We start from the raw sequence: 25,216 nt of genomic DNA, 5'->3' as shown, positions 1-25,216 counted from the left end.
ATAGAGAACTGAAAATAGCAATTAAAAGAATTTTGATGAATGAATGTCATATAGCATCAGTCTTAAGTCAGGTTTTCAACTAGCACAAATCATCCTCAAACCTTTGACTTTATTGGAACTGAATCTATCTGTATGAGGAACAGATACAGTGTGACGCTTCAGGTTCGCTTCACCTCACAGATATGTTTACCGCTGATACGTTAGATAATAGCTTATATTCTTAATGTTCCAGATAGAGGGCTATATGATATTCTAAGCTACACCAGTATAAAATGAAAAACACTTGAAGCCAATAATGTTACTGTAGGAATCAAAGTATGTAGTTAAGGAAATCACCATAACCTTACTTTAATCCTTCACCTGAAAAGTAACTCTTCTGTTCCAAAGCTCTTTCCTCTGATTGTTAAATATTTTTGTGATGTAAAACATGAAATAAAAAGACCAACCATGGTAAGTCAGCCATTAGGAGTATAGTTAGATCACTATTAAAATTACTAGATCAATGAAGGATATTTAGGAACTGTAATATATTTATCTATATAGCTCCAAAGAAGAATCAAAATGTATATTCACATTCCTATCCCAATGTTTTCTCTTTCTAGGAGGATATTATTAACACTTACCTTTTCACCAACACCTCCAACAGAGCCAATTGAGCCTGGGGGGCCTTGAGGACCCTACAATGATAAAAGATGTTAATTATCACAAATATAGTGGTTATCCCAAATACAGTGGTTATTACTGAATTACTGAGAGAAAAAAAAAAATAGGCTAATTCTTACATCAGCTCCATTAGGACCCTGGGGACCTCTGGGACCTGGAGGGCCAGGTGGACCCTGTATCAAAGAGACAATTTGATATAGTTACGATCGTAAAGAGTTAAGTCCAGTGGGGTTTTTTTGGCCAATTAAAAATAATATACTCAATCTGTAGAGGACTTTTCATCTTTGCAGTGCTACAGAAACAGCAGGGCCAGATTGCTACCCATTGCATGAGTCCACAAGGTGGCAGGGAATCCAGGCTATATTATACAGTACCTGAGCTGGAAATGCTCTGACGCTTAGGACTCCTGAGGACTGGTTTCCTGCACTGTATTTTCCCTGCAGGTTACCTGCATAGCCCTTCCACTGTGCAAAGACCCTGGAGTAGCTTATCAGTCTTGTAACAGCCACGTGACAGTACTGCACCATGGTGCCTACAGATGGGCAATAATAAAGTATCCAGACTTGGCATAGGGTCTTGGAGGCAAATCTATACTGTATAGCTTTCATTTCGGTCAGAACCAGCCCAGAAGGCATTCCGTCAACAGTATAAACAGTTGGAAAATGTAGTCTCAAGATCACCCAGAGAAACAGAGTAAAAAATAGCCAAGTAGTGTTTACCATCTTCTGGCCTGCAATTACCTGAAGCTAAGGTACAATGCCCTGAATTTCAGAAAAGTAGCTCCAACATCTATGGTGCAGTTGTCTCTCCTTTTTTTCTTTTTTCCTGAACCTGCTTGCCACTGTCCTCTCTCAGACACACATAGCATCTGCTTTGCTACCTAATCTTCAGAGTATTTTCTTAAGTTACATAAATCTTGACATTAAAGATGAGGAGATAGATGTGGGAAAGCAAAGTAAAGCCCAGAGAGAGTTTATGTTACACAAAATGTTTCATACTCAGGCACCAAATTCAGGAGTAGCTTATCAAATTGTGAGCTACAAAGAAAGTATTACACAGATGATGCTTATGGCCCCCACAGCGACCAATGGGGAAGAAGTCTTACCATTGGGCCCACATCACCATTTTCACCCTTTTCACCTGGTGGGCCAGGCAGACCCTAAAACACACAGAAGAGTAAAGAAAACTAATAGTTTTGAAATATTTCATGTGCATAAGTCTCTATCTAATTGATTTTTATATTTATGTAGCTTAGTGCTCATTAAATTTAAAATGTGAAGGTGGACTTTATTGAAAAACATCAGTTGAAATAGCATCCAAGATTTGGGAAAAAAAACAAGGATAATAACAAAAAACATTTTACTGTATGCTTGCTTTGTGGTTTTTGACTCATAAAATAACAAATTGAAGAGGAATAAACATGAAACTATAGGAACCTGCCAATGGTGGCAGCAGTGTATAAGCACCATGGAGTTCTGCTAATCTTTCAGAATTCAAGTAGTTTCTGTGATGGTATCACTGAGAAACACACTATGTTGCCAAAATCTATTGTGAAAAAACAGTAAATGACCAGGACACGTTAAATACTCCTCCAGGTTGAATCTTTTCTTTAAAATGTGTATCTCTAGTAAAAAGAAGTGCTCTTGTTAAAACAGAAATTGTTGGACTCAATAAATGAATGAGTTACTGAATGAAATTCTAAAGCCTATGCTATCCAGGAGTTCAGTTTTAGAGCATTTTACCCATCTCCTTCAGCATTAAATCTGCTATTTATACATGAACTCTATGAATATGGGATCTTTCAGTTCTTATTAACTGATGCTATCATTTATTTAATAGAAGACAATACTAATTCAGTTTCTGACACAGAAATCAGGGTTCTTACAGGTGGAGGGTAAAACAATAAAGGAATTCACCTGTAAGCCAATAGGGCCTGGAGGGCCAGGAAAGCCTCGAGGACCTTCATCACCTTTTTGCCCAAACATCCCTTGCTGACCTCTTGGGCCTGGCTCTCCATCACCTCCCTGTTTGGAAACAGCAAAAAGCAAGATTAATACAGATCTGATAATAACAGAAAAAGGTCCACTGAAATCACTGGAAAACAACTACAAGAGGGCTCAGAATCACTCCTAATGTCTTTACAAATGCATGTACACCACCTTTACTGAATGAAATCTGTTATACAAATAGAATACCAGTATATGCCCTGGTTTAATGTAGGTCAAATAATACTGCATGTCTCTCAAAAATTTTCCCTGAATACCTCTTCTCTTTCACTTCTGCATAAACATTCTAGCTGTTAATACCTACATACTAGTAAATGTGAGTAGCATGTAGTTCTACCAGTCTTCATGGTAGAAGAACCTTCTAGATAAAAATAAAAATCAATCCACCTGGTGTCAGGTGGGTTTTAAAAAGAGATATTCTCTTTTAAATGCATGTGGTATTAATCTAATTTTACCTCTGACTGTCATACAAACCGTCAAACAAGTTCACTGAAAGGATGGGCCCCATTCGCTAGTTACATCATTTCATTTTTAGTAATTCCTTCAAAGTTTTTCCCTGCTGTAAATCTGGAATAAAATAACACCTCTGCAGGTTTATTTACAATAAACAACTGCATGTAAGGGGACAATGATAGAACTGTTAATTGTGTTTTGAAATATATTCCTAAGTAAGGAGCACACAGTTTAAATAACTTCTAAGTCTCAGATAAGCTATGGCAAGATTGAGGCTTGCTCTGAATAAGCTACTTACAGCTATACCAGGGGCACCAACAGGACCCTGGAGACCTGGTGGACCGGGAGGACCCTGCAACAAACAAACATCCAAAAGGAAAAGTTAGTGATTATGGCATCTGGAATGAGATTAAAAGCAAATATAGAGACAACCCTATTTGCATGATCAAGGTCTATTAAGCATTTCTACATTTCTCCGTAGAGAATGTAGCATTATTCATAAGACTTTTCCATTCAGTACAATCATTATTTGTTTATCTCTCAAAGACTCAGATTTGCACATCTATAATAGACTTAATTCTGGTATTTATTGAAAGTACACTTGTAATGTTTTAGAATATTTAAAATAGATTCCCATGCGAATATGAATCAAAATGAAAAATATTTTCTTCACAATTAAAAATATTAGACCTTTCAATGAGATTTGTGCAGAAAAAGTCAACGTTTAAAGCATCATCTAACAATCTATCTTTAAATGGAATGCTTATTATTTGGATTAGTTTTTATGAAATTGCAGATGCAGATGCAACAGCACAAAGCTTATTTTGACCTCCAGGGGACACAAAAAAAGTCTAAGTTCTTGTTGAGCACTGGGAGTCACATTCTCTTTGCTATTCTTTTCAACAGAATGGCAAAAAATATGTCTCTGAGAGGAACTTCTTAATTTTTTCAGTCTCCTTGCAGAATAATAACTTTCTAAGTTATATTGTGCATAATTTAGAAGTCAGTTATGCAGATGTGATGTAATGAAGATATCAAACTCTGAGAGTATAAGAATGGAAGATACTAGTTTATGATGGCATTAAAATTACGTGCTAGGTTGAATCTGGGTTTGGCACCAGCTAGAGAGATTAGACAGAAGCAAAGAAAGCATAAAACCTTACACCTGGCAACGGCAGAGTTCTAGTCTGCTATTTCAGATGACAAAGAAGTTGTCTGCAGTTTGTAGGCTGGGAATTCTAATTTAATGCATAAAAATTCTCGGATTTAAAGACCTTGCTAGGGCTAAAAATCAGATTATTCTGCCCTTTATAGGAAGATTAGGAAAAGGGACTACTCAAGTCTTGTAGTCTATTTCTTTCTCTGAGTTCTACGTATATTTTAGAGTATCTTATTTTCTAGGGAGTTTTAAGTCTCAAGCTATGTATTTCTCTTTTACAATTTTCTTTTCATCACATACCTGATGGCAATAGGTGAAGCAAAGCTTTTTAGCCTCTATGGTGACATATCTAAATTAAAGGACTCCTAAGAATGCTCCTGTTGACTGGGAGGGTTACCATGCGAAAGGGAATTAGCATGCATGAATTTAAAAAAAACCAAAACATATTGGAACGGATTGCTTTTACACTCTGCAGGATGCTTCTACCTGCTTCTTCATTTTATAGGGCCCAGAATGAGATCTACCCATTTTTAATCTCACTTAAATACTCATGTTGATATAAAGTATTGCTGCAAGGTACTTTGCAATTGATTAATGAGAAGTTATTTGGACACATGGCCAGACTCTTCCATTGCTCTGGAGGACAAATGGAGAGAGACTGATGAGAATCATCAGGAGAGAATCTTCAGTTAATAAAGGCAGCTGTGGTAGCAGTGGTGGTTTTGAAGCTCAAGAGAGGATGTACATCAGCAATAAAATTGTGCTGTCCCTAGCTAGGATATGGCAATGTAGTATTTTTTGTTTGGCACGGTATAGTTAAATGCCCAAACATAAATCCTTGTTAGTTTCAACTGAGAATTGAAGATATTTCCACCTCTTCTTAAACAGGAAAGAGGGATCAACTCTACTTTGCTCAGAACCTTGCTGTGATGAGGCTCTAAATGCCAAGGCATTCGTGGGCATCTAGGTATAGTGAATATCTATTCTGTGTGTCCTGTGATTTCAGAACTAGGTACTTCCTCTTCAGAATCTTTCAGAGGTGACCAACAAGGCCTTTCCTCCCTGCCCCAACATAGATCTGTCAGCGGGCTGAAAGAAAAGCAGATTTGAAATAAATGCATTCTGATATTGTCAGGGTTGAAGGACTGCAACTGAGGACAAACAGGATTCAATACACATGACTTCAAATAGGGTAACATTCACTTCAACTAAGCAGGCCTGGACACTGAATCCCATATTTCAAGGAAAACATATTACATTCCCAAATGCCTTAAACGTTGAGACTGAGAGCACAGGATACATTCTCAAATGATTATGCTACAGACACTTTATTTGTAAAGCAGGTCTGCTGGAACATGCCCAAATACATTAGTACTCACTATGGGACCTGTGGTCACAGTCTAATGCTCAGCATAACTAGCTATGCTAAAATGGTCTGACACAGAAAAGTGCAGCACATGTTTTTTTCTGAATTTCTCTGATGCAGAAGCATCTCTAATGAAGAGGCATATCAAAGGGGAAAACAGGATACACATGTGATCACATGCAAAGCCTGAAGTGGAACTGGACCATGACCTGCTTCATATGCTTCCTCTGCCTTTTCCTTTAAACACCACTTTTTTTTGTGTACACAGGGCCTGTTCTGTAATGAACCTCTTTAGGTGGACAAAGAGGAGTTGCATGTACCTCTATGTGTTCTAAAGCTGGTTTACAACTACAACAGCAAATAGATGAAGATTGATTTTCAGTTAACTGGGAACAAGTCCATGGTTTTAAAAATGACTTTTAAAAATGTTTTAATTTGATAAATTAATTTTACCCGATTAACCAAAGCATTCAGCTCAGATTATGCAAGAGTAGTTTTAGTCTGAAGCAGAATTTGTTTACAACTTGGTTACAGGTATGTTTCTTGGAAAACTGGGGTTTATAACAGAAATGCTCTCTCATCCATATGTATAACATTACATTCCTTGTGTTAACAGGGCATTACAAATGGTTTATTTGTGATCAATTAAAATAGGATTGTGAAAAGTATGTGTTTTCTGCACTGGAAACTGCAGAAATCTTTCTCACATAAATAATTGAAAAGGACAAACTTATCCTTAAAAACAAAAAAACCCTTGTCATTTTTTTGCATGTTTTGTCTCCACATTTTTTCTACGAAATTATCATAAAACTGTGATTTGCTTGAATTTGTATGTATCCTCCTATAAAACATTATCTGATTATGTGTAAGGCATAAATTTGGTGCAATTTTTAGAAGCAATCTACATTTATGATGCTCTGCAAGTTTTTAATCATAAGCACAGTGTTTTCAAAATAATAAATATACTTAGTTATCAATACCCCTATGTTGAGTTCTGAACTTTGCTCTGTGAATATTGGATGAAATATAATAATAAAAAAATCTTTCTGCAATTACTTCTCCATTTTTTCTTAAGGTAATTTATTCAAATAGAATGTCAGTTTATCTGAACAGAAGTGAAAACAAATCTTTTCTGTATTTTTGGGAAAGAAACCAAAATCAAATAGGGAAAAAAAGCTAGTTTTATTCTTTCTAGCATCAAATTTTACAGGGAAAAAAGCTTAGTTTTATATTTCTGGCCTCAATCAAAAGCAGAAGTGCTTGAACTTTAGAAATAGTTTTGAAGACAAAAATATTTCAAATTAAATCAGTAGAAGTCTTATTAGTCCTAAGTTTACTAATATGCCTAGTGATAATATTTGAAAACTCATATAAGCCATTTCATCTGAGCTCTTTGCTGTTCTGAAACGTTGCAATCAGTTAAGTGTACTCTCCAAGAATTAGATATTCTTTAAAAATTTTAAAACTGTATTAGTAGATTTCTCTACTGAATCTTCATATTCTTCATCATTACGGCTAAGAAGCAAAAGCTGGGTATGTTCACACAATCCAGTCAGTGAAGTTAACTTAAACACAGTAAGACAATGTATGTGTATTTTTGGTCTCTCCCAGTTCAAATGCAGAATGGATGAATTAAAATGATATAGGAAGGATGCTTGGGAATGCAGTTTACCTATCTATTTTTTAATGATTCTGTAAGCTCAAGAAATACGAAAAACACTAGATGTATGCATGGCTCTATAAGCACAAGCTTCTTGTGCTGCAATAAAACTCAACATTATTTTGAAGAAACATTTTTTTGAAGTGTGTCTTTGTTTCTGTTCATTGATGTAGCAAGGCTACCCGCATACTTCATGCATGAATACTTTTTATTTATGTAGACTGTAATGGACAAAGGATTTTGCTACTCACGTTTTCTCCCTTGTCGCCTTTACTACCCTTCTGACCTGGTTCACCAATTTCACCCTGTAATTGAAAGTTAAAAGTTAAATTTCTTGTTTAAAATGGTCTCCTTCACACTTAGCTGAAGTCAATATTACCGTATCTTTAAATGTTCCCTTTGATATGATTATTCTGTGTTTTATGCTGCTGTTTCAGGTGTGAAGGCCTAAAGGGGGCAATTCTGCATCGATCAATAGTATGTCATATTAATCCAGATATTGATTGCTATACGGCGAAGGGCAACAAGACCTGGCTTTGAAGTGTAATGCAACTGAGCTCTGAAAGGAAATTGTGTTCCTCGTGTCACCTTCAATATGAACTTATAATGAAAGCACTCTGATTTACCAAGTCATCTAACTGTATGTGACTGAACAGCTTCTCACTATAGTGTACAATATTTCCAAACTTCAAAATTATTCAAATCACCAGGAAACCATGTCAGAAAAAAAAAAGTTTTCTTTATACAATAATAAAAGACAATCACAGAAAATACTCTCTATGGGATAAATAACACTCATGCATAATAAAAACGAACCTCAAAGTCTTTACCTTTACCTTATGCTATCTAACAAAACAGTGCTGGATCAAGCAAATATGCAAGATGATCCTGAAAGGTGCCGTGTCCTAAATTCTGCCAGAAGTCAGCAGAATATCTCTGCTGTGAACATATTATTTTGACACCCTCAACTTATCAGCAGTGGTTCCAAATCACTATATGTTACTGAGAACGTTTTATCTTACTCATTCAGCAAACCAAGTTTCTAAAATAGGCAAAAATCAATTTTGACATCATCTGCCTTGATTTATTTTGCCACACTTTCATCCTTGTTTCTTTGCCAGGATAAATGTTAGTCTACTAGTTCTTGAACACAAATCCCAATGTCCCATGGCATCTGTTTTCTTCACAGTGGGTGGAGGGAGTTTCAGGGAGGCAGGGGTGTTACTTTGTCATCATATTTATTGTGAGGAAAGCTACAACCAGAGAACTGTACTGACAGACCTTCTCACAGATGCACTAATACCAATTATAATGATTCACCTTGTCACCGTCTTCTCCAGGAGAACCACTAGGACCAGCAGGACCAGGAAGTCCTACAGGACCCTGTACTCCATCACGCCCAGCTGGACCTTGAGGACCTTTTTCACCCTGGTTTTGAAGAAAAGGAAGTGATCCACATTATCACAGGAGACTAATGAAGATTTCAGAACAGGCAGTCACATTACCAATACAAAATTAAAAAAAAACCCCCGAAACAATAGAAAGGAAACTATAAAGGGAAGAGAATTTATTAGAAAATTATACTAAGTAATAGCGGAAGCTGATGACAAATACACTTGTACTCCAATACACAGTGGCTGGGTACAAAGGTTTAATGAAAGATTGATTTGACAAACTTTTTTATTATATTCACTCCCTGCTCTGATAATAACAGGTTTAATATTTTGTGGGTGTTACAGGGTATTACAATGAATGTTTTACTATTTACTTAGTTGTAAATATAAAAGGAGTAGGTCAGGTATTCTGTGGATATGTTTAATAGGCAAATACTAGAGTGGGAAAAAGTGACATTTTGAAATGAAAAGTCTGTGCTATGATAATTTTATGTGACTCTGTGAATACTTACGGGAGCACCCTTCTCTCCTGCAGGGCCTGGAGGACCCTGAGGTCCAGGACGACCTGGTAGACCAATTGGGCCCGCAGTGCCTGCTGCTCCACGTTCCCCTGGTGAACCCTGGAAAGAAATAAAACATTGTAAGAGAATTCTGATATAGTGCTGATAACTGTTGGTGGTTTTCATGACCCAGGTCAACAGAGAAGATACCTGTTATTCAGTGAGATTCCAGCTGGTAGAAAGGTACACATTCTGCATGTGTACAAGTAAAGAAAAAAGCTGAAAGAACTAACCTGAAGTTCACACTCAATAGTTCATATTCAACACTAATTTGAACTTTTTTTTTTCATAAATAGCCCTTCCTGTATTTGTTCATCATAATAGGAGCGTGCTCCACCCTGTTTTCAAGAACTTTTTCCCTCTGTGTTTCCAAAATACATTAACATACCACTTTGATGAAAGAATATTCACCATTTTAAAATACAGACCTAACCCACCCTACAACCCAAATTTTTGGTGTTTTGTGCTGTACATTGCTGTGTTGATCAGTATGTTTCTACATTTCAATTCACCTGTGTAAAAATCTATTGAAGTATATTAACTAATTCGATGTGTCAGACAGAGGAGGCTTGGGTGTACACGTATCTTTAGATAAGCACAGAAAAGTTAAAAATCTAATATTGCAAATTAAAGGGGAAAAGACAGGTGCTGTATGTGGGAAAAGCACTGGAATTGTGTATTCTAGAATATATTTTGAAAGAGAACAATAGCAGAGAGGAATAATTTTTACTCTAATATCAACAAGCCTCACTTTTAAATGAGTCATATCATTGTTATTACTGTATTCCTTTAATTGTCTAAATAAGTTTTTTTTTCTACCTGAAACTACCAAAGCATCCATAAGTGAAAATTTAGTTCCTACCTTCCCTTTTGAAGCAGTATAGGGCTTATGGCTGTTCCATAAAAAGCCAACCTTTCTTTTAACTATGTCAATGTGCCACAGAGCCAAGTTCCATAACCTTTCATAATTTGAGTTATGCCTTTATGGTTTCCACTGGATTGAGCTAACTGGATAAAACAGAAAGCATGACTAGGTATGTAAAAATCTGCAGTGCTCTAAAAAAAAAGAGGTACCTAGGGTGGACTAATTTTTTCCTGTCTTATTTATCGCACTTTCTAAGCATACAGATGCCATATACTTTTAAGTAGTGCTGAAAGGGAACAAGTAAAGGAAATGAAGTGTTCTAGTACTAAAAAACCTTCTTAAGAGGATACAAGGGAACAGATAACAATATAGATTAGGACTTCTACCCAAATAAATGGAATTTCAGAATCAAAATGTTAAATTTTGGTCTACCCATATTTCTTTATAATTTACTCAAAAGCCACAATGTGGAGCTTTTGGTGGCTCTTGGAACATTGGAATTTTGAAATGCTTTCACCTATGAGGGCCCAATTTTTTGCTTTTATTCATTACATACTTTTCCTGGATGGACCCCGTTAGCATAACTGGTTCTAATTCCATAATAAGGTGCTTCTCCCTCCAGATAACTGTGGCAGAAGAGAATGCTGAATGATTGCCCCCAATATTTTTGCAAGTTATCTCAGTAAGATCTAATTTTGCATGAATATTCAAAAAAGTATTTGTGCAGGAATCATAGATGACTTTATCTTTCCAGGTGTTGGGTCTTTTTAAGTCTAGGTGGATGCCTAAGTTTCAGTCCTATTTCTGTTATTTTGCTTCCTAAGACCTCAGTGTATTCAACAAGAAAAATTCACTACCCTGCAGCCATACCTCCATGGTCTCTGATCTTGTCAGCTCTCATAAGCTAAACAATTTTAGGTCATATCATCAGTAGGATGCAAGAATAGAGAGGAAAAAAATCCAAATAACTCATAGATCTTTCCTATATCAGACAGCAGACACTAACAGTAGCCATAATTTCTAGTAGCTCTTTTTACTCAGCCAGCTTTTCATGTTTATCTTTGCATCATTTTTATTTCTTAAATTTCACATGAGTTATGAACAAGAAGTAGACCTTCTGTTTTCGAGGATCCTCTCAATTCTCTATGTGCTTCTCTGATCAAAGCAGAACATATTAAATTATAGTCACAACTCAGAAAAGCATTTTAGGTAGCTTCTTAAATCTGTTCTCTTTTTCCGTATTCATTATCTTTTTTTTTGTCACTCTGTCCTGCTATGAAACAATCCCCTTATATTACTAAACTCCTTGTTAACCTGTGGTCTTGCAGTGGTATTCACATCCTGGAATCTTTTTATTAATTTGCTGGGGTTTTAAAAACTCTTCGACAGGACGGAAGTGTCATGCTTTGTCTTGTATTTCTCTCATACAGACTATAAACTCATTAGTAACCTTGTTTTTATCTCTCTTTCTGTGAAGAGACATGTAATTATAGCTGTTGTATACATTACATAGTAGTAGCAATACTTTTTACTGATGGTTAACTGAATGCTCAACAACTGAAGATCCCTGTGACTGAAAAATGTTACCAGATAGAGGAAGATAGATCTAGATAGCTCAGTACTGATAACTGGGTAGCCCAAAGCTGGCTTATTCTGAGTCCAATTTGGGCATCCTATTGCTAAATGAGATAATGAAAAATGACTGATTGACATTCTGAAGAGCTTTCTCTCATCAGCATTCAGCATTCCACACAGTAGTATGAGAAGAAAACAAACAGATGACGAAGATGGCAGATAAAAGAGAACTGTTAAAAAAAAACCCCAAACCAACAAACAAAAAACCCACAACAAAAAAACCCCGAAAAACCCCTTGCTCTGGAGTGCATTCATGCATCTCTTTCTTTTGTCCAAATCCCTCTAAGCACAGTAATTGGCATGCACAGTATTTGGAGCAGTCATTTGTTTGGTATGCTTGCAGATGTATGCACTAGCCAAATAAAGCTTATAATTGACTATATATGCTAGTTAGAAGCAATTGGTATTGGCAGGGAATTGGAGGAAAATCATCCAGTGGCATGAATTATCTTCCTATTATAAATGGCAAATGAAGACTCCATTATAATTACACTTCTGTGTGTACTCTCTGTTGGCTAAAAATAGATGGGAAAATATTTTAGGACTACTCGATGCTCATGGTCTGCTATGAGCTACTGCGAAAAAAAGCAAGCTATTGTGGTTTAATTGTGGTCCTTGCAGATGCACAGAAACCAAGTATTAAGGGCACATATGCATCTTTTTTCACTGGAAAAACACTTTCAAGATAACAAGTTAGTAATTAAAGATGAAATAGAAAAAGTAGGAAAAGAGGTCCCGTTAGCTGGTGTGTATTAGAAGCACTCCTGGAATTTCTCTTCCAATTTAGTTTCACATGAAAGGAGAGCTCCATGATTTGAACCAAAGGATGGTAAATGGGGATGATTGAGACATTCACCTCAAAAAGACTCTGATATTTTGAACACTAACATACACACACCCTATAAGAATTAGACATGGATCATCTGAATTTAAATTCAAACGTGTATTTCATAATATGGACAACCATCTCTAAAGATATGTGCTTTTGCCTCACAGCCTTACGTGATGCATATTTATGAGAAACTATGATAGTAGTAGCACAACTACTGTGTGGGCATCTTGTCTGGGAAAGTGGGGTGTGTTAAATGTCAGGTGCTGTCTGGTTTCCGCATGCTCAGAAGAGTTCTGGTTCATTGTACCTGAACTAAATAACTGTTTGAGAGGTTAGTCCAGCCTTAGGGCCTCCTTTAACAAAAAATGAATACATGACATTTAGATAGAAGACACTATTCTGATCTATGCTTTCTTGATTTTGGTTCATCTTTTCTTCTAACAGTTCAGGTTCTTAGATGGGGTGGGATAATATCCCTTTTGACTCTCCCTGCTAGCTTCCCTTCCCTTCCCTTCCCTTCCCTTCCCTTCCCTTCCCTTCCCTTCCCTTCCCTTCCCTTCCCGTCCCGTCCCGTCCCGTCCCGTCCCGTCCCGTCCCGTCCCTTCCCTTCCCTTCCCTTCCCGCTTGTTTTGGTGCCTTTTAGAAATGTATACATACTGTATGGTGTTAAGAAGAATTGTAAATCACAAATGCAAGTTCTTGATTTAAAGAATAGAAGCTTAACAGCATTAAGAATTCAATAATTAATCTTAAGAATTCAAGTACCAAGTATTAAGAAATCAAGAACTAAACCTTAAAAGTCTGCTACAAGCAGACCTTTTCCAATAATGTAGAAATAATCCAAAAGCAAGAACCTTTATACTACATTGGGTTTTTTTCCTCCCTGTTTAATGCATTCTAATTTCAATATGAATTGCAAGGACGTATGAGCGCTGTATTGTTGAAATACATAGAAATTCAGCTCCTCCATTAATTTTTGTCTAACAGGAATAGCTATGCTGATTTTTTTTTTTTACTTCAGTTGCACTGAATGAAAGAAATAAGTTGACAAGATGACTGTCAAAATCTACACAATTCACATTTGGGAATAACTGTACCATGTTTTGAATACCAGTGTGTCCAGGTAGAACTTCCTTGCATAAAAAATGACAACAGAGAATAGGTAACTTTAAGCATATTCTAATTTAAATACCTTTCAGTGGTAACCAGAAACTGAAGTGAAAGAGTGAGCAGAGGCATAAATAATAGAAGTCCAAATATGAAACAAAAATCTAAATGTAAACAACTGTTGAGCACAGGACCATCTAGAAAAAATCTAGTCACGCTACTCAGGGGAGAACAATTTACTGGTTTTGAGGAATGAGCACATATCACTGCTTTTCTCTCTATCATAATCATAAAGAAAAAACCAACACCGTCACAAAAAGTTGGCAAATACATTTTTATGCCTAAGTTGAGCTTAAAATGTTGAGAAGGAATATTACTGCATGACGTGATTATACATAGCTGTTATTAGCCAAGCAAACACAATTTCTAAAATTTTCACGGATTCTTTCTATAGGCATGGTCAACACAAGTGCAGTAAAGATAAAGTCTTCAAAGCAATGGAGGGTTTTTGGTCATCTTACCTTCTAAAATGCCTAAGTACTTGTATAATGCATCATTTCATTACATAAAATGTTATTTTAATAAGCCATTCTTATATTCTTGCATGATGTATTTTCCTATGGATTTCAATACGAGATTTCAAGTTGCATGTTACTATTTTCCAAAATAAGATTCTTTTTTACAATGGTCATAATACTTGCTCAAAGTTCTTAAGCTTGCTCTACATTTTTTCCCTTTTCCTACAGAATCTAACCTTTCATTGAAATATATTTTTTTCAATGTAGATACTGTGGCAAAAGGTTGCTATGTAATACTGTTTGTATTTCCATAAAATGATTATGTTTACTTACAACTGGGCCAGGTGGGCCTTGTGGGCCTTCCCCTCCTTTCAGACCAGCAGTACCCTAAAAAATGGAAGGGAAAAAGGAAAAAAAAATAAAAAATAAGCTTAAGCTTATCTCTTACACTAGAAAGTTCAAGAGTTACTTTTGCAACACATGTAATAGAAATAATGTAAAAATCCAAACACAAAAAACTGAATAAATTACTTTTTGTTTATATAGTCAATGATATTTAACAATGTTGGATTTTTGATGCCTGTTCTCCTATTGCATTAATTTTTAAGCACGGTAGAAGGTTCCATGAAATAAGAGTTAATCCGTTGTTTCTTGTATTTAGAAACATCATGTCAATTGTCCTACTGCTTATATCATACCTGAGCACCTGGAAGGCCTCTCTCTCCAGGGAAACCACGAAGACCTGCTGGTCCATCTTTCCCAGGAATGCCTTGAGGGCCTGGGTCACCCTTGGAAACATATTATATTTTGATTAAAAAAAAAAAAAGTTGAAAATGCTTATGTTAGTCATTAAATGAGTGATGAAAATGAAGTACCGGATCCTAGTTATAGCAATGACAAAAAAGATTATGACCCCACCTATTCACCCACTAATTCTTTTAAGATTTTTAGGACAATTGTCTATCAATATGGTTAAATTTATAAGAAGCTTTGACAAAATACAGTATTAGTTACAGACTATAAATAGTGAAAAACACAGCAAGCTATAAAAACGTGTTTAAAGATACACTCATTAAAAATTTACAATGCCCATTTAAGATGGAAGATTGCATAGAGTTACACAGTAACAAGATAAGCAGTATTTTTCTTGTGCCCCAATGGTGGCCAAAGAGTAAGCAAAGAGCTAAATTTGGTTAGTGAAATTCTGCCTTGTAGCCAGTACTACACATCCTACTTTAAATGCCAATGTACAATTGTAGATGTACAATTTCCCACCTTGGTGTGAACGTGATTACTCCATATTTCCACAGTGAATGTGTGGTATATGTAAACTGTTTTTTTATTTTTTATTACCAAAATACTAATTATTGGCTCAAGAGATTTCTCATAATTTCAATGCAAGCAGACACAGCTCTAAAATTGTAATTTTCCAGTCTTCAAAATCCTTCTGGGTGAAATGTCTTAATCGTGATTTTATATTGTAAGTTCTGATTTTATTCTGCATAATGATTTGAAATGTGAGACTGTCAGCAATTTATCTGTCCCTTCCAATTTGTTCCCCAAAGCCACATCATACCTTAGCACCTTCTTTTCCTGCAGCACCTGGGAGGCCTTGTTCACCTGGTGGGCCAGGAGGACCTGGATGACCTCTTTCACCGATTGGGCCAGTCTCACCAGTAGGACCCTAAGCACAAAAGTGAAACTTCAGTCACCTCAAGGTATTTAATGTCTTGGGGGGGGGGGGGGGGGGGGGGGGGAGGAGCAGATTCTTAATATCCAGCTGTTATGAGTATCTGTTACAAAACAATATTACCATTGGTTAGCATGCATTCCTCACCTTCCCTCCAGGCAAAGCTGACTTACAAAATATCCTTGTCCTATAAAATAAATCTTGCATTGCATTCTGCCTGCAGACATGTCTGTACAGCTTCCAAAGAGTGAAATCCTAACCTTGCTCTTTAAGCAATGAAGCTTTAAAACACAGTGCATACCCATATATTGGAGGAGGTTACAGAAAGGACATGAGAGGGAAGTCCATGTACTATGCTTGTCTTGAAACACTGTTGTTTTTCTGAATAATATAAATTAGAAAGTAGGACAGTTGAAAGACAACTGTACAGATTCACTAGCAGAACATTTTCACTGAGGGAATTACCTAAAAAAGCTCATGCAATCCAAATGCTTGATCTTGTTGCAAATAAGTAACATTAGATCAAATGAATTGTTGATAGTGAATCTCTCCACAATCTCAAAGTGACTAAAATTTGGCCTCTGACAGGAAAGTGACATGTTGTATTGTTCTTTCTAAACTATTTCATGGTAGACAACTCTGCCTTCTGGACTGCTATAAACCACCAACTTCACAATCACATGAAGAAAACACACAGAAAAGGAAATAGAAAGGTAACCTCAACATTTGAATATTTTGTGTAATCACTAATGATCGCCAAGTACACCTTTCTAAAATTGTTATGCATAATTTGTTACAAAAGTTAATACAACTATCAATATGGTCCTTTTAATACAACAAAAGCAACTGCCTTAGCCATAATATAATCATTAAATATTGGTCTTATGCAGTTATGAAACTATGAAATTAAATGATGTACCTGAGGGCCAACAACACCACCAGGACCAGGAGGACCAGTTTTTCCTTGAAAACCCTGTGAAATAATCATAGAATACTATGTTACCCAGGACAAGATCTAGAAGAGTAAAATTCATATCTGTGCTGAAGAGGAGAAAGAGAAATTCCATGTCACATGTTCCTTCTCTTCAGGAAATAAAAACAAGAATTTCTTTTTTCCTGTGTGCACTTAGAAGTGAAATACTGATTAATCTTTCTTATCTCTATCAGTTCCAATTTCTCTGAGGTGGTACAGCAGTAAAAATTCCAGTTTTTGCAGATCTCTCTAGGTGAACTTGATTAGGTGAGTCTGAGTGCCTAAGTGATGCAGCTAAAAGACAGCTGAAGAATACATTTTTACATATATACATTATGAATCATAAAGCCAGACATACAAATGCTTTTTAAAGAAAAACACAGATGGTGGATTAAGTTGGAGGTGCATTAAAGGTAAAGGGGAGGTTAGATAGAAAGAAAATGAAAAGAAATAGAGATCTAGGAAAATGAAGATTATATAGAGATGGTAAAAAAGGCAGCAGGAGTGCCACAAAAAGAATGAAGTTAATGAGAAATTGATATGATGACAAAAACTGGGAAGCAGAGAATAGAAAGGAAAAGGTTTTGGCACAGATTTTGAGAACACTGGCAAATTGCCAATCAGTGGCACCAGATTTCCATCCAAAATTAGTCAATAAGCTGAATGACAACTTTATAGTAGTACTATTTAATGTATCTTTGAATCGTGCTAAATTATTTCTTTCAAATATTGGAAGTGTGTGGCTGAATAAAGTTAGGAGAGTGCATTCACTGCTGTATCACATCTAGGGTTCCACATAGTATCCCCTGCCTAACAGCCTCTATCTGCCTCCTACTCTGCTCACCTACGTAAAAACAAAGGTGTGATCTGGCCCATATTTCTTATAAATGTTGGGCCCTGCTCAGCGTTCCTCTGGGCTCAGTCTCACTGACAGTTGCCCCATTCCATCAGATCTGGTTTAAGCTTTTTTTTACCTTCCTCAATCTGATTCTCTTCTTACTGCCAGCCAGATGTTATCATGGTTCAGTTTGGCCCATAACTGTTTAGGCACTCTCTCTCAGACCTCTGAAATGATCCAGATTAAAAACAAATACAAAAATACCCCTTTGCTCTAATGACTGAAAATCAGAACTGCTACAGAAGGAATCATTCATGTGTTCCTTCCTTTACACAATCAAAGCTTCTTCTGAATATTATCCATTTCCTGAAAGTACCTTGAGAAGACCTGCTGTTCCCAGGTTTGCAGAATGCATTGATACTTTGCAGTGTATTCAATGATTCTTAGTACTAATGATGGTTTTACTACTCTGCTTTGTCTCTTACGTCACCAGTTTATCATTCCTACAGATTAAGATTTGTAAAAGAAGTAATAAGCAAAGGAGATTTCAGCAGCAAATAGTCAAGATAACCTGAACATCACATGGGTTCATCTAAAATATTTAGTATTAAAGAATTTACACTGATGTCTCATGCATGTGTTTCTAAGTGCCTAATTAGCCTCCATTTTTTTGTTATTTTCTGTGAAAGACAATTCAATAAAACTGAGTTTATTGTATTAAGAAGAAGGTACTTGATTAATTCTAATAGGTGAAACAGCTAGTATATTTCTATTTTGTCCTTTCGCAGGCATGAAACACTAAATTCTTGAATAACACCAGAGAATCTAAGAATCTCTGCAGCTGATGCCTCCTGCCAATCTGAGATTTTTATCACTGAAATTGATAATCACTTCTAAGGTGGAACTAGCTTAATATTAGTACCTAGTTTATTCCAACATTTATATTCGAAAATATTTATCATAATATTACTGTTTCTATGTCTAGAATTTCCGCAAATAATGGCAGTTCTTCAAAGTGCATGTGGCTTACCGGGGGAAGAAGCTGTAGCCTTTTCTCCACTAATACTTACCTCAGTTGCTATGAACATATACTTATTATTCCATAAGCAAGCTGCAGAGGGCAATCTGGGAATCTGGCTCTCTAATTTGTTAAGCTTGAGTATGTCTCTTAGTTTAATTCCCTAATAGCTGTAATACCCACATGCACCACTGAACTTTAATGAGATATATGCCTAAATAAGAAACAGAATTCTTAAGACCCTGACTTACCAGTGACTGCAATGAAAATTTTCAGATTTTTTTTATTTTTAAATCTGAAATGGAAATGTTCATCGAAAAAAAAAGTCAACAAGTCTACATTTTGTTTTTAAAAAAATCTGGTTTTCTACAAAGACATATACTCATTGTGATTCTTAGGGGGATTACATAGGACATAGTTTGAAAATCTAAGATCTTTTTCACAGGTTGAATCATTCCTGATCTTACTTTCCAAAGGTGTTGGCTTTTGAGTTTTCTACATTAACAAGATTTCTTATTATGTTATTATTTATGTTACATGGCATTCAGTGAGAAAAGAACCATATACTAATTGGATGGCAAATCTTTATTAAAATTGAGATCTGAGTATTAATTTCTGTTACTTCTATTGACTATATAAGCTCATTGTGATGTTACTAACCAGGCATAGCAAAGAATAACCTCATTCTTGCAGCATGGAAACAAAATAAAGCTTTCTAATGCCTAACCTACAGACCATAAGAACACTACAGTTATATAACCTCTTAGTCCCAGCCTTTTCCCCTTTTCTCTGTTGTCTCTGTTTCTTTAGTTTTGATCACACAGTCATGGCCTTTGGAGGTTTACAACACTAAGACAGTAAAGTACATATACTTACAGTCTCACCCCGCTGTCCTGGGTGCCCAGGCAAGCCATCTTTTCCAGGTGGCCCCTGAAATTGGAAAATACATAAATCAAAGCAATTCTTAGCTATCCTTAATTCTGAAAAATAGTGTGCAATTAGCTGTAAGAATCTCTGATCACTTTGTTTTTTCTAGACTAGTCTTCAGTACAGCTTAACTGCTCCTATATCAGCTAACTCAGATTTTAATAATACAGTTTCATTGTGTCCTCCCTGATGTGTGCTAGTAATTGCTTGGAGAGTGATTGTTAGGTTGTCAAATTCACACATGTTCAAAATGGATTTCTGTACATTCAGAAATCATGGAAAGTCCCTATACTTCCCTTCCATTTTTCTTTGCTTAATGACTCAGTTAACACAAAACTAAGCATTACAGGAGCATTTGATGAAATGTCAGCTTTTGGCATTGGAAATAAAATAAAAAATGCTGGGGTGAAAAAAATCACAGGTGGTTTGATGCTTTTGTACTTACTCCACATGAGAAGAAACACACCAGAAGAGCAGTATAATTAGTTCAGGCTGCAGCTCAAATGTGCTATTACTTCTATACATTTCTGCTACTAATGTATGTCTTCATCCTCTTCATTTTTTCCTCAATGAATCCATTGTTAAAAGAAAATGTACACCAGCAAAGCAATATTTTGCCTAAACTCAGTCTGTCAGCTGGACATTGGCATCAACATATCAGAAAATTTACAGTTTAGCATATTATGCTGAATATCATATGAGCTGCACCAATGATCATTTTGAATATGTGAGTTCTTGTCTTAGCCTTAAAGGTCAATAAGCATATTTGTAATCTATACATAAACCATCCCGTAAATAAATCTTCACATACTAACTTCAGAAACATTGTATGAAAAATAACATTCCTGTTGTTGCACATACTTTACTAAGAAGATACTTACTGGAGGTCCCTTTGGTCCGGGGAATCCAACAGGTCCCTGAGGCCCTTGTGGTCCCTAGTATAAAGGCAACCAAACATGTAACGTTTTACTGTAGCTGCCATGACACTGGACTGAAAACTTTGCTTCAATTATAAAATATATGAACTTCAATTATAAAATATATTAACTCTGTAGATAATGTATCTATCTATCTGTAACCAGGCTATAAGTATAAAGCCTCAGCTCCACTGCCATAAATATTGATAGCAACAATTCACACGCATAGACATTGGAGGGGATTTCCTGAAAGCAATACTGCCTGTGTAGGAATGCAGTAAGAAAAAAGAAAAACTACGTATATAAAGTACGTCTGCGTCTGACCCCTGAAACTGTGCGTAATAAAGTAGGAATCAACTGTGAGTAAGAAACATTGTTTTCTGTGTTGCATAAAACATGGGAATTAATTAATAGTCTGGTGGTCTTTTTAACTTTGAGTCCAACATTCATCTTGGCAGTTCTTACACTCTGACAGTATTTCAAGCCAGTACAACAGTACAAACTTCCAAATAGAATAAGTCTTCCAGAGTTACCAGGGACTACAGATAATATTCTCACTATCATGAAAAATAGTTGAGATATAGCTGAAAAAAACACATGATGCACGAACATTTTATTTATATAGTTTGGTACATGCACACATATAGGGAGAGAAAAAATTTTCATGCAGTATGGTTTTACAAATTGAGTTAAAGATGATCATGTGACTTAGTGCACTATGTACGTATATGCACAAGTATACACATATACATGTGTACATACATGTATGTCCGCATACATCTATACACACAGATATATAAATTAAGTACTAGCTTGCATGACTGTTTCTAAAGTTGTCACCAAACAAAACAGAGGCCAGATTTTTTTAAATTTATTGCTGATATGTTGAAATGGACTGTGCTAGCTTATTAAAAGAATTTTTCCTGTTCAGTTTTTAGTGTGCTAAGTCAAAGACTAGCAACCTGAAAAATCTTATTTATTCTACATGGTCCCACAACAGAGCCATGTACCCTAGTCACATAGCGCAAGACTTTATCCTGTTCTACTTGGTATATGATGTCTGGCTTTGCTAATACAAAGCTGTCAAAATATGTTAGAAATGTTGGTTTGATGTTTGATACAAAAGACTTGAAGCAGGAGGCCACATGTCCCAAATTATGCTACCCTTTTGCTCCTCTGATAAAGCGCCAACTGTTTCCAAGTTCCATAAGACTCATTCATTAGAGCCCAGGCTCACTTGCCAGAGCATGGCTGCCTCCTGCAGTAGGCAAAGCAGTGTGCGAATGTAGCTGTGGGAGAGGATCCCTTCTGCCCAAGCTGGGAGAATTTGCCCTTAAGTGAATCCTACTCCATGGTAGACCTGGATTATACTGTAATACTAAGTCAACTAAGTGGTGCTAGGTAAAGGAAGAAATTTTTGTGATCGTACTGCACTACCTGTCATTTTTATTTTCTCTTCCAAAACAGGTGTAAGGTTGTTTCTGAAACCTCCATAACACACAAATATGTTCCATATGAGGGTTTGGGGTTTTTTTCATTCTGCTGTCTCTGTGAACAAATGACCTTGACTCATTTGCTTCTGTGTATAACATAAAGCATAAAGTTCCCTCCAAAAAGGGGGGGGGGGGGGGGGGGGGGGGGCGGTTTATAGAGGAAAACTATTAAAATTGGCTCAGCTATTGCACAAAATATATTAAAGAAATTGGTCCCTCTCAGGAATTGGGTTATAAGAGCAGAACTCAAAGTTTTACTGTTAGTTTCACCTTATTTCTCATAAATGCCCACTCTACTTTGACCCTCACATCTTCAGGCTTTTTAAGGAAAGAAGATTTGCATGGTTTTTTGTTCACAATACAGCTTGCAGATTTCAAGCCACTGGACTGATGGATTATGTGAGAAAAAGCACTAGAATACTAACAGCATGTTATCAAAATTACATTTTCTTTTTTGTCATTAAATTTCATTTTAACAGTAGCTGCGCAGGACAAGTTATTTAATGTTTACATGTCTGGGACCTGAAATAGTCTCAGTGGAATAGAAATGAGAGTTTTATTTTTTGGCTGAAATCCATCCCTACTGGGAAGCAAATAAATACCTCACACTTATATTACACAAGTGATATGAGATGTGGTGCTCTGTGATTCTTCATCTCTGCTCTAATCAATTTCTCTCCAGGGATGCCTTCATCTTGGATTGATCTGTTCATTGTTTTCAGTCCCCCACAGCTTCTCTTCCTCATAACCTCTTGGAGCTGCCAACAAACTCCTCCTTCATGAGGCTCTGCTGTTCACCTTCTGGTAGTCTGCCTCTGACATTCCTCCTCAGTGTAAAATAACCTACAGTTCCTTTCTTGGACTATGCCTAGTTCTCTACATCCGACATCCCAGTTACTCATTCCTCTCTTGAATCCCAGCTTCCTGCCCCTGTGTGTCTCTCTTGCTTGCCACATCATGCCTGTTTCAACCAAACTTTCCACTTACTCCCACTGTCCATATTCCACTTGTTACATTGTCTGTTGCTTGATAATAGAGGTATTTTCAACTTCTTACTGCAGCCTCCCTTGGAGTGTTGCCTTCCATATGTACTGGCTACAGTCTAGTCCTCCCATCCTCAACTTTTCTTCTGTTCTACCGTACTTCTCCGCCTTACTGCAAGAACCACTGTCCTGCTCCAGTAACCAGTCTCTTAGACAGTTAAGTAATCTACTTCAGGAATGAAAGAGCTAAAACAATGAGTATGAAAGGTTTTTAGTAAACTAAACCTTTTGTTTCCAGTGTACTTGGTATTAATTTTTTTTGGCTTATACTTTAATGGCTTTCAGACAAAAGGAAAGGAATCCTTTTCTTAAGCAGAAAAATGTGACATTAGATATGCAGGCTTGTGCATTCCTTTATGTTTGTAGAGCAGACAGATGTTTAATATTCTACTTGCAGCTGCTAAGGATAAAGCAAACAAAATTAACCTTAATTGCTTTATGCGGACACACAAACTGAAAACTTGAGATTTCTAGAACACACTGATGCCATGCTCTTGTTATCATTAGTTTTATGGATAGCCTTTATCTCCAGTAATCAATTAAATCAAACCATATGGTTTGATGCTATGGCCTTTCTCCTTTTTCAGTTTGCTTAGTCATTCTAGCCAATACAGTTTGCCGTTGTTCTGCCAATATTGTTACACCAAGTGTGCATGTATTCAGCAAGGAAATAGTGTAACAAAGTGACATTATGGAGCAGGGCAAAATGCAGAGGGAACTCCCTCCTGAGGAGTAAGACTTCTGGAGATCACTGGCACTTGGAGGTGGGTACTGGGAAAGGATTTATAGATTCTCTACATTAGGTTAGCAGTTTAATGAAATACGACTACGAAAGAGAACTTTGTTCTTAAGCTTTGCAAAAATACTTCAGCAGAGAGCATGCCCATTTAAACTATCTGAGTTGGTTTTCAAGTGCTGCTGTTACAAATCTGATTTATTAATATTGTTTTTCTATATACTGCTGTGTAATGGGCTGACTGTATATGGATTTGTGTATTGATTGGTAATATAATAGCAAGCAGAAAATTTTATTTTAGCAAGCACAATAGGATTTCTCAAGCATGCAGAAAGTAGGTTGAAGGGAATTCTTAGCTGATCAGAATAAAAAAAAAATCAGCTGCTCCAACAAAGAAGATTCTGGAGATGGCTTGAGTGATTTGTAAATCCCATAAACAAGCAGGATGCTGCAGTAAATGATGCATTCTTAAGAGCATAGGCTGGTAAGTACAACTGTAATTTGCATGGATATAAACAAAGTGCATAGGTATAATACAAAGTGTGTATGTATTCTCTGTCTTATTTGTACAAAACTGAACTACCGATGGAAGAAGCTTTCAGCAAACTTCAGCTACCTCATTCATAAATTTGTGAAAAGCATCATTGGAATTGATGTTTTGTTAGTTCTGGTTACTCTGGTTGAAGAAGGGAGAAGACGTGAGAGGAAGAACTGAAAATAAAATAACATTCCCACCCTTAAATCACACTCCTACATGAAAAACAACATGTACATAAATAGCTTTCACATACCCTTTCACCTGGTGGGCCAGGAGGACCATCATTGCCTGCAGTACCCTAGAAAGGAAAGACAATATGTTCAAAGATTAGACCTCTATTTTATTGAAAAGAAACAGCCTGTAGCCAATTTATACAGTGTGCCTGACAATTACCTTTGGACCTGGTTTGCCAGTGGGACCTCTGGGACCTCTTGAGCCTCTTGGACCCTGTCAATTTAACACAGATGCACTTGAGGATAATTGTTGGATACTATAATCAAATCAAAATAATTCTTCACAGTATAGTAGAGGCAATTAATGTAAAAAAGCCTCTAAATTGCAAAGCAAAAGTACATACTGTTGGTCCTCGCTGTCCTCTGGGGCCTGGTTTTCCATGTAATCCCTGTAGAGAAAAGTTCACAGAAATCATCTTAGTGGACACTGTATTTGAGAGATAAAGGGTTTTTTTTAACTGAAGTAGGGGCAGAGTGCAATTCCCTTAGGTTTAAAAGTTATTTTAAGTATCTGCTTTGCATCTCAATTTACAGAATCATGGTCCTTGATAAAATTGATTATCTTTCTGAGTTCACTGGGATTTGTAGCTAA

At 36.4% G+C, this 25,216-nt stretch overlaps 1 protein-coding gene across 3 annotated transcripts in view; it reads right to left on the bottom strand.

Annotated features, from left to right (window-relative positions):
- The window catches only part of COL11A1 (collagen type XI alpha 1 chain), a 151,678-nt gene that overhangs the window by 33,526 nt on the left and 92,936 nt on the right, over positions 1–25,216 (bottom strand). For all 3 annotated transcript variants that reach the window (XM_054833955.1, XM_054833953.1, XM_054833954.1), the window contains 17 exons: positions 24,969–25,013; positions 24,785–24,838; positions 24,645–24,689; positions 20,546–20,599; positions 19,614–19,667; positions 16,828–16,881; positions 15,795–15,902; positions 14,917–15,006; positions 14,552–14,605; positions 9,214–9,321; positions 8,628–8,735; positions 7,559–7,612; positions 3,421–3,474; positions 2,580–2,687; positions 1,769–1,822; positions 783–836; positions 624–677 (listed from right to left, as the gene is read on the bottom strand). In XM_054833955.1, coding sequence (XP_054689930.1) covers positions 624–677; positions 783–836; positions 1,769–1,822; positions 2,580–2,687; positions 3,421–3,474; positions 7,559–7,612; positions 8,628–8,735; positions 9,214–9,321; positions 14,552–14,605; positions 14,917–15,006; positions 15,795–15,902; positions 16,828–16,881; positions 19,614–19,667; positions 20,546–20,599; positions 24,645–24,689; positions 24,785–24,838; positions 24,969–25,013 — 1,152 coding nt within the window. The remainder of the gene's footprint in view (positions 1–623; positions 678–782; positions 837–1,768; positions 1,823–2,579; positions 2,688–3,420; positions 3,475–7,558; positions 7,613–8,627; positions 8,736–9,213; positions 9,322–14,551; positions 14,606–14,916; positions 15,007–15,794; positions 15,903–16,827; positions 16,882–19,613; positions 19,668–20,545; positions 20,600–24,644; positions 24,690–24,784; positions 24,839–24,968; positions 25,014–25,216) is intronic.

Source organism: Grus americana, chromosome 8, assembly GCF_028858705.1.
Source record: "Grus americana isolate bGruAme1 chromosome 8, bGruAme1.mat, whole genome shotgun sequence".
NCBI classification, from domain to species: domain Eukaryota; kingdom Metazoa; phylum Chordata; class Aves; order Gruiformes; family Gruidae; genus Grus; species Grus americana.
This window is presented reverse-complemented; position numbering and strand designations above follow the sequence as displayed.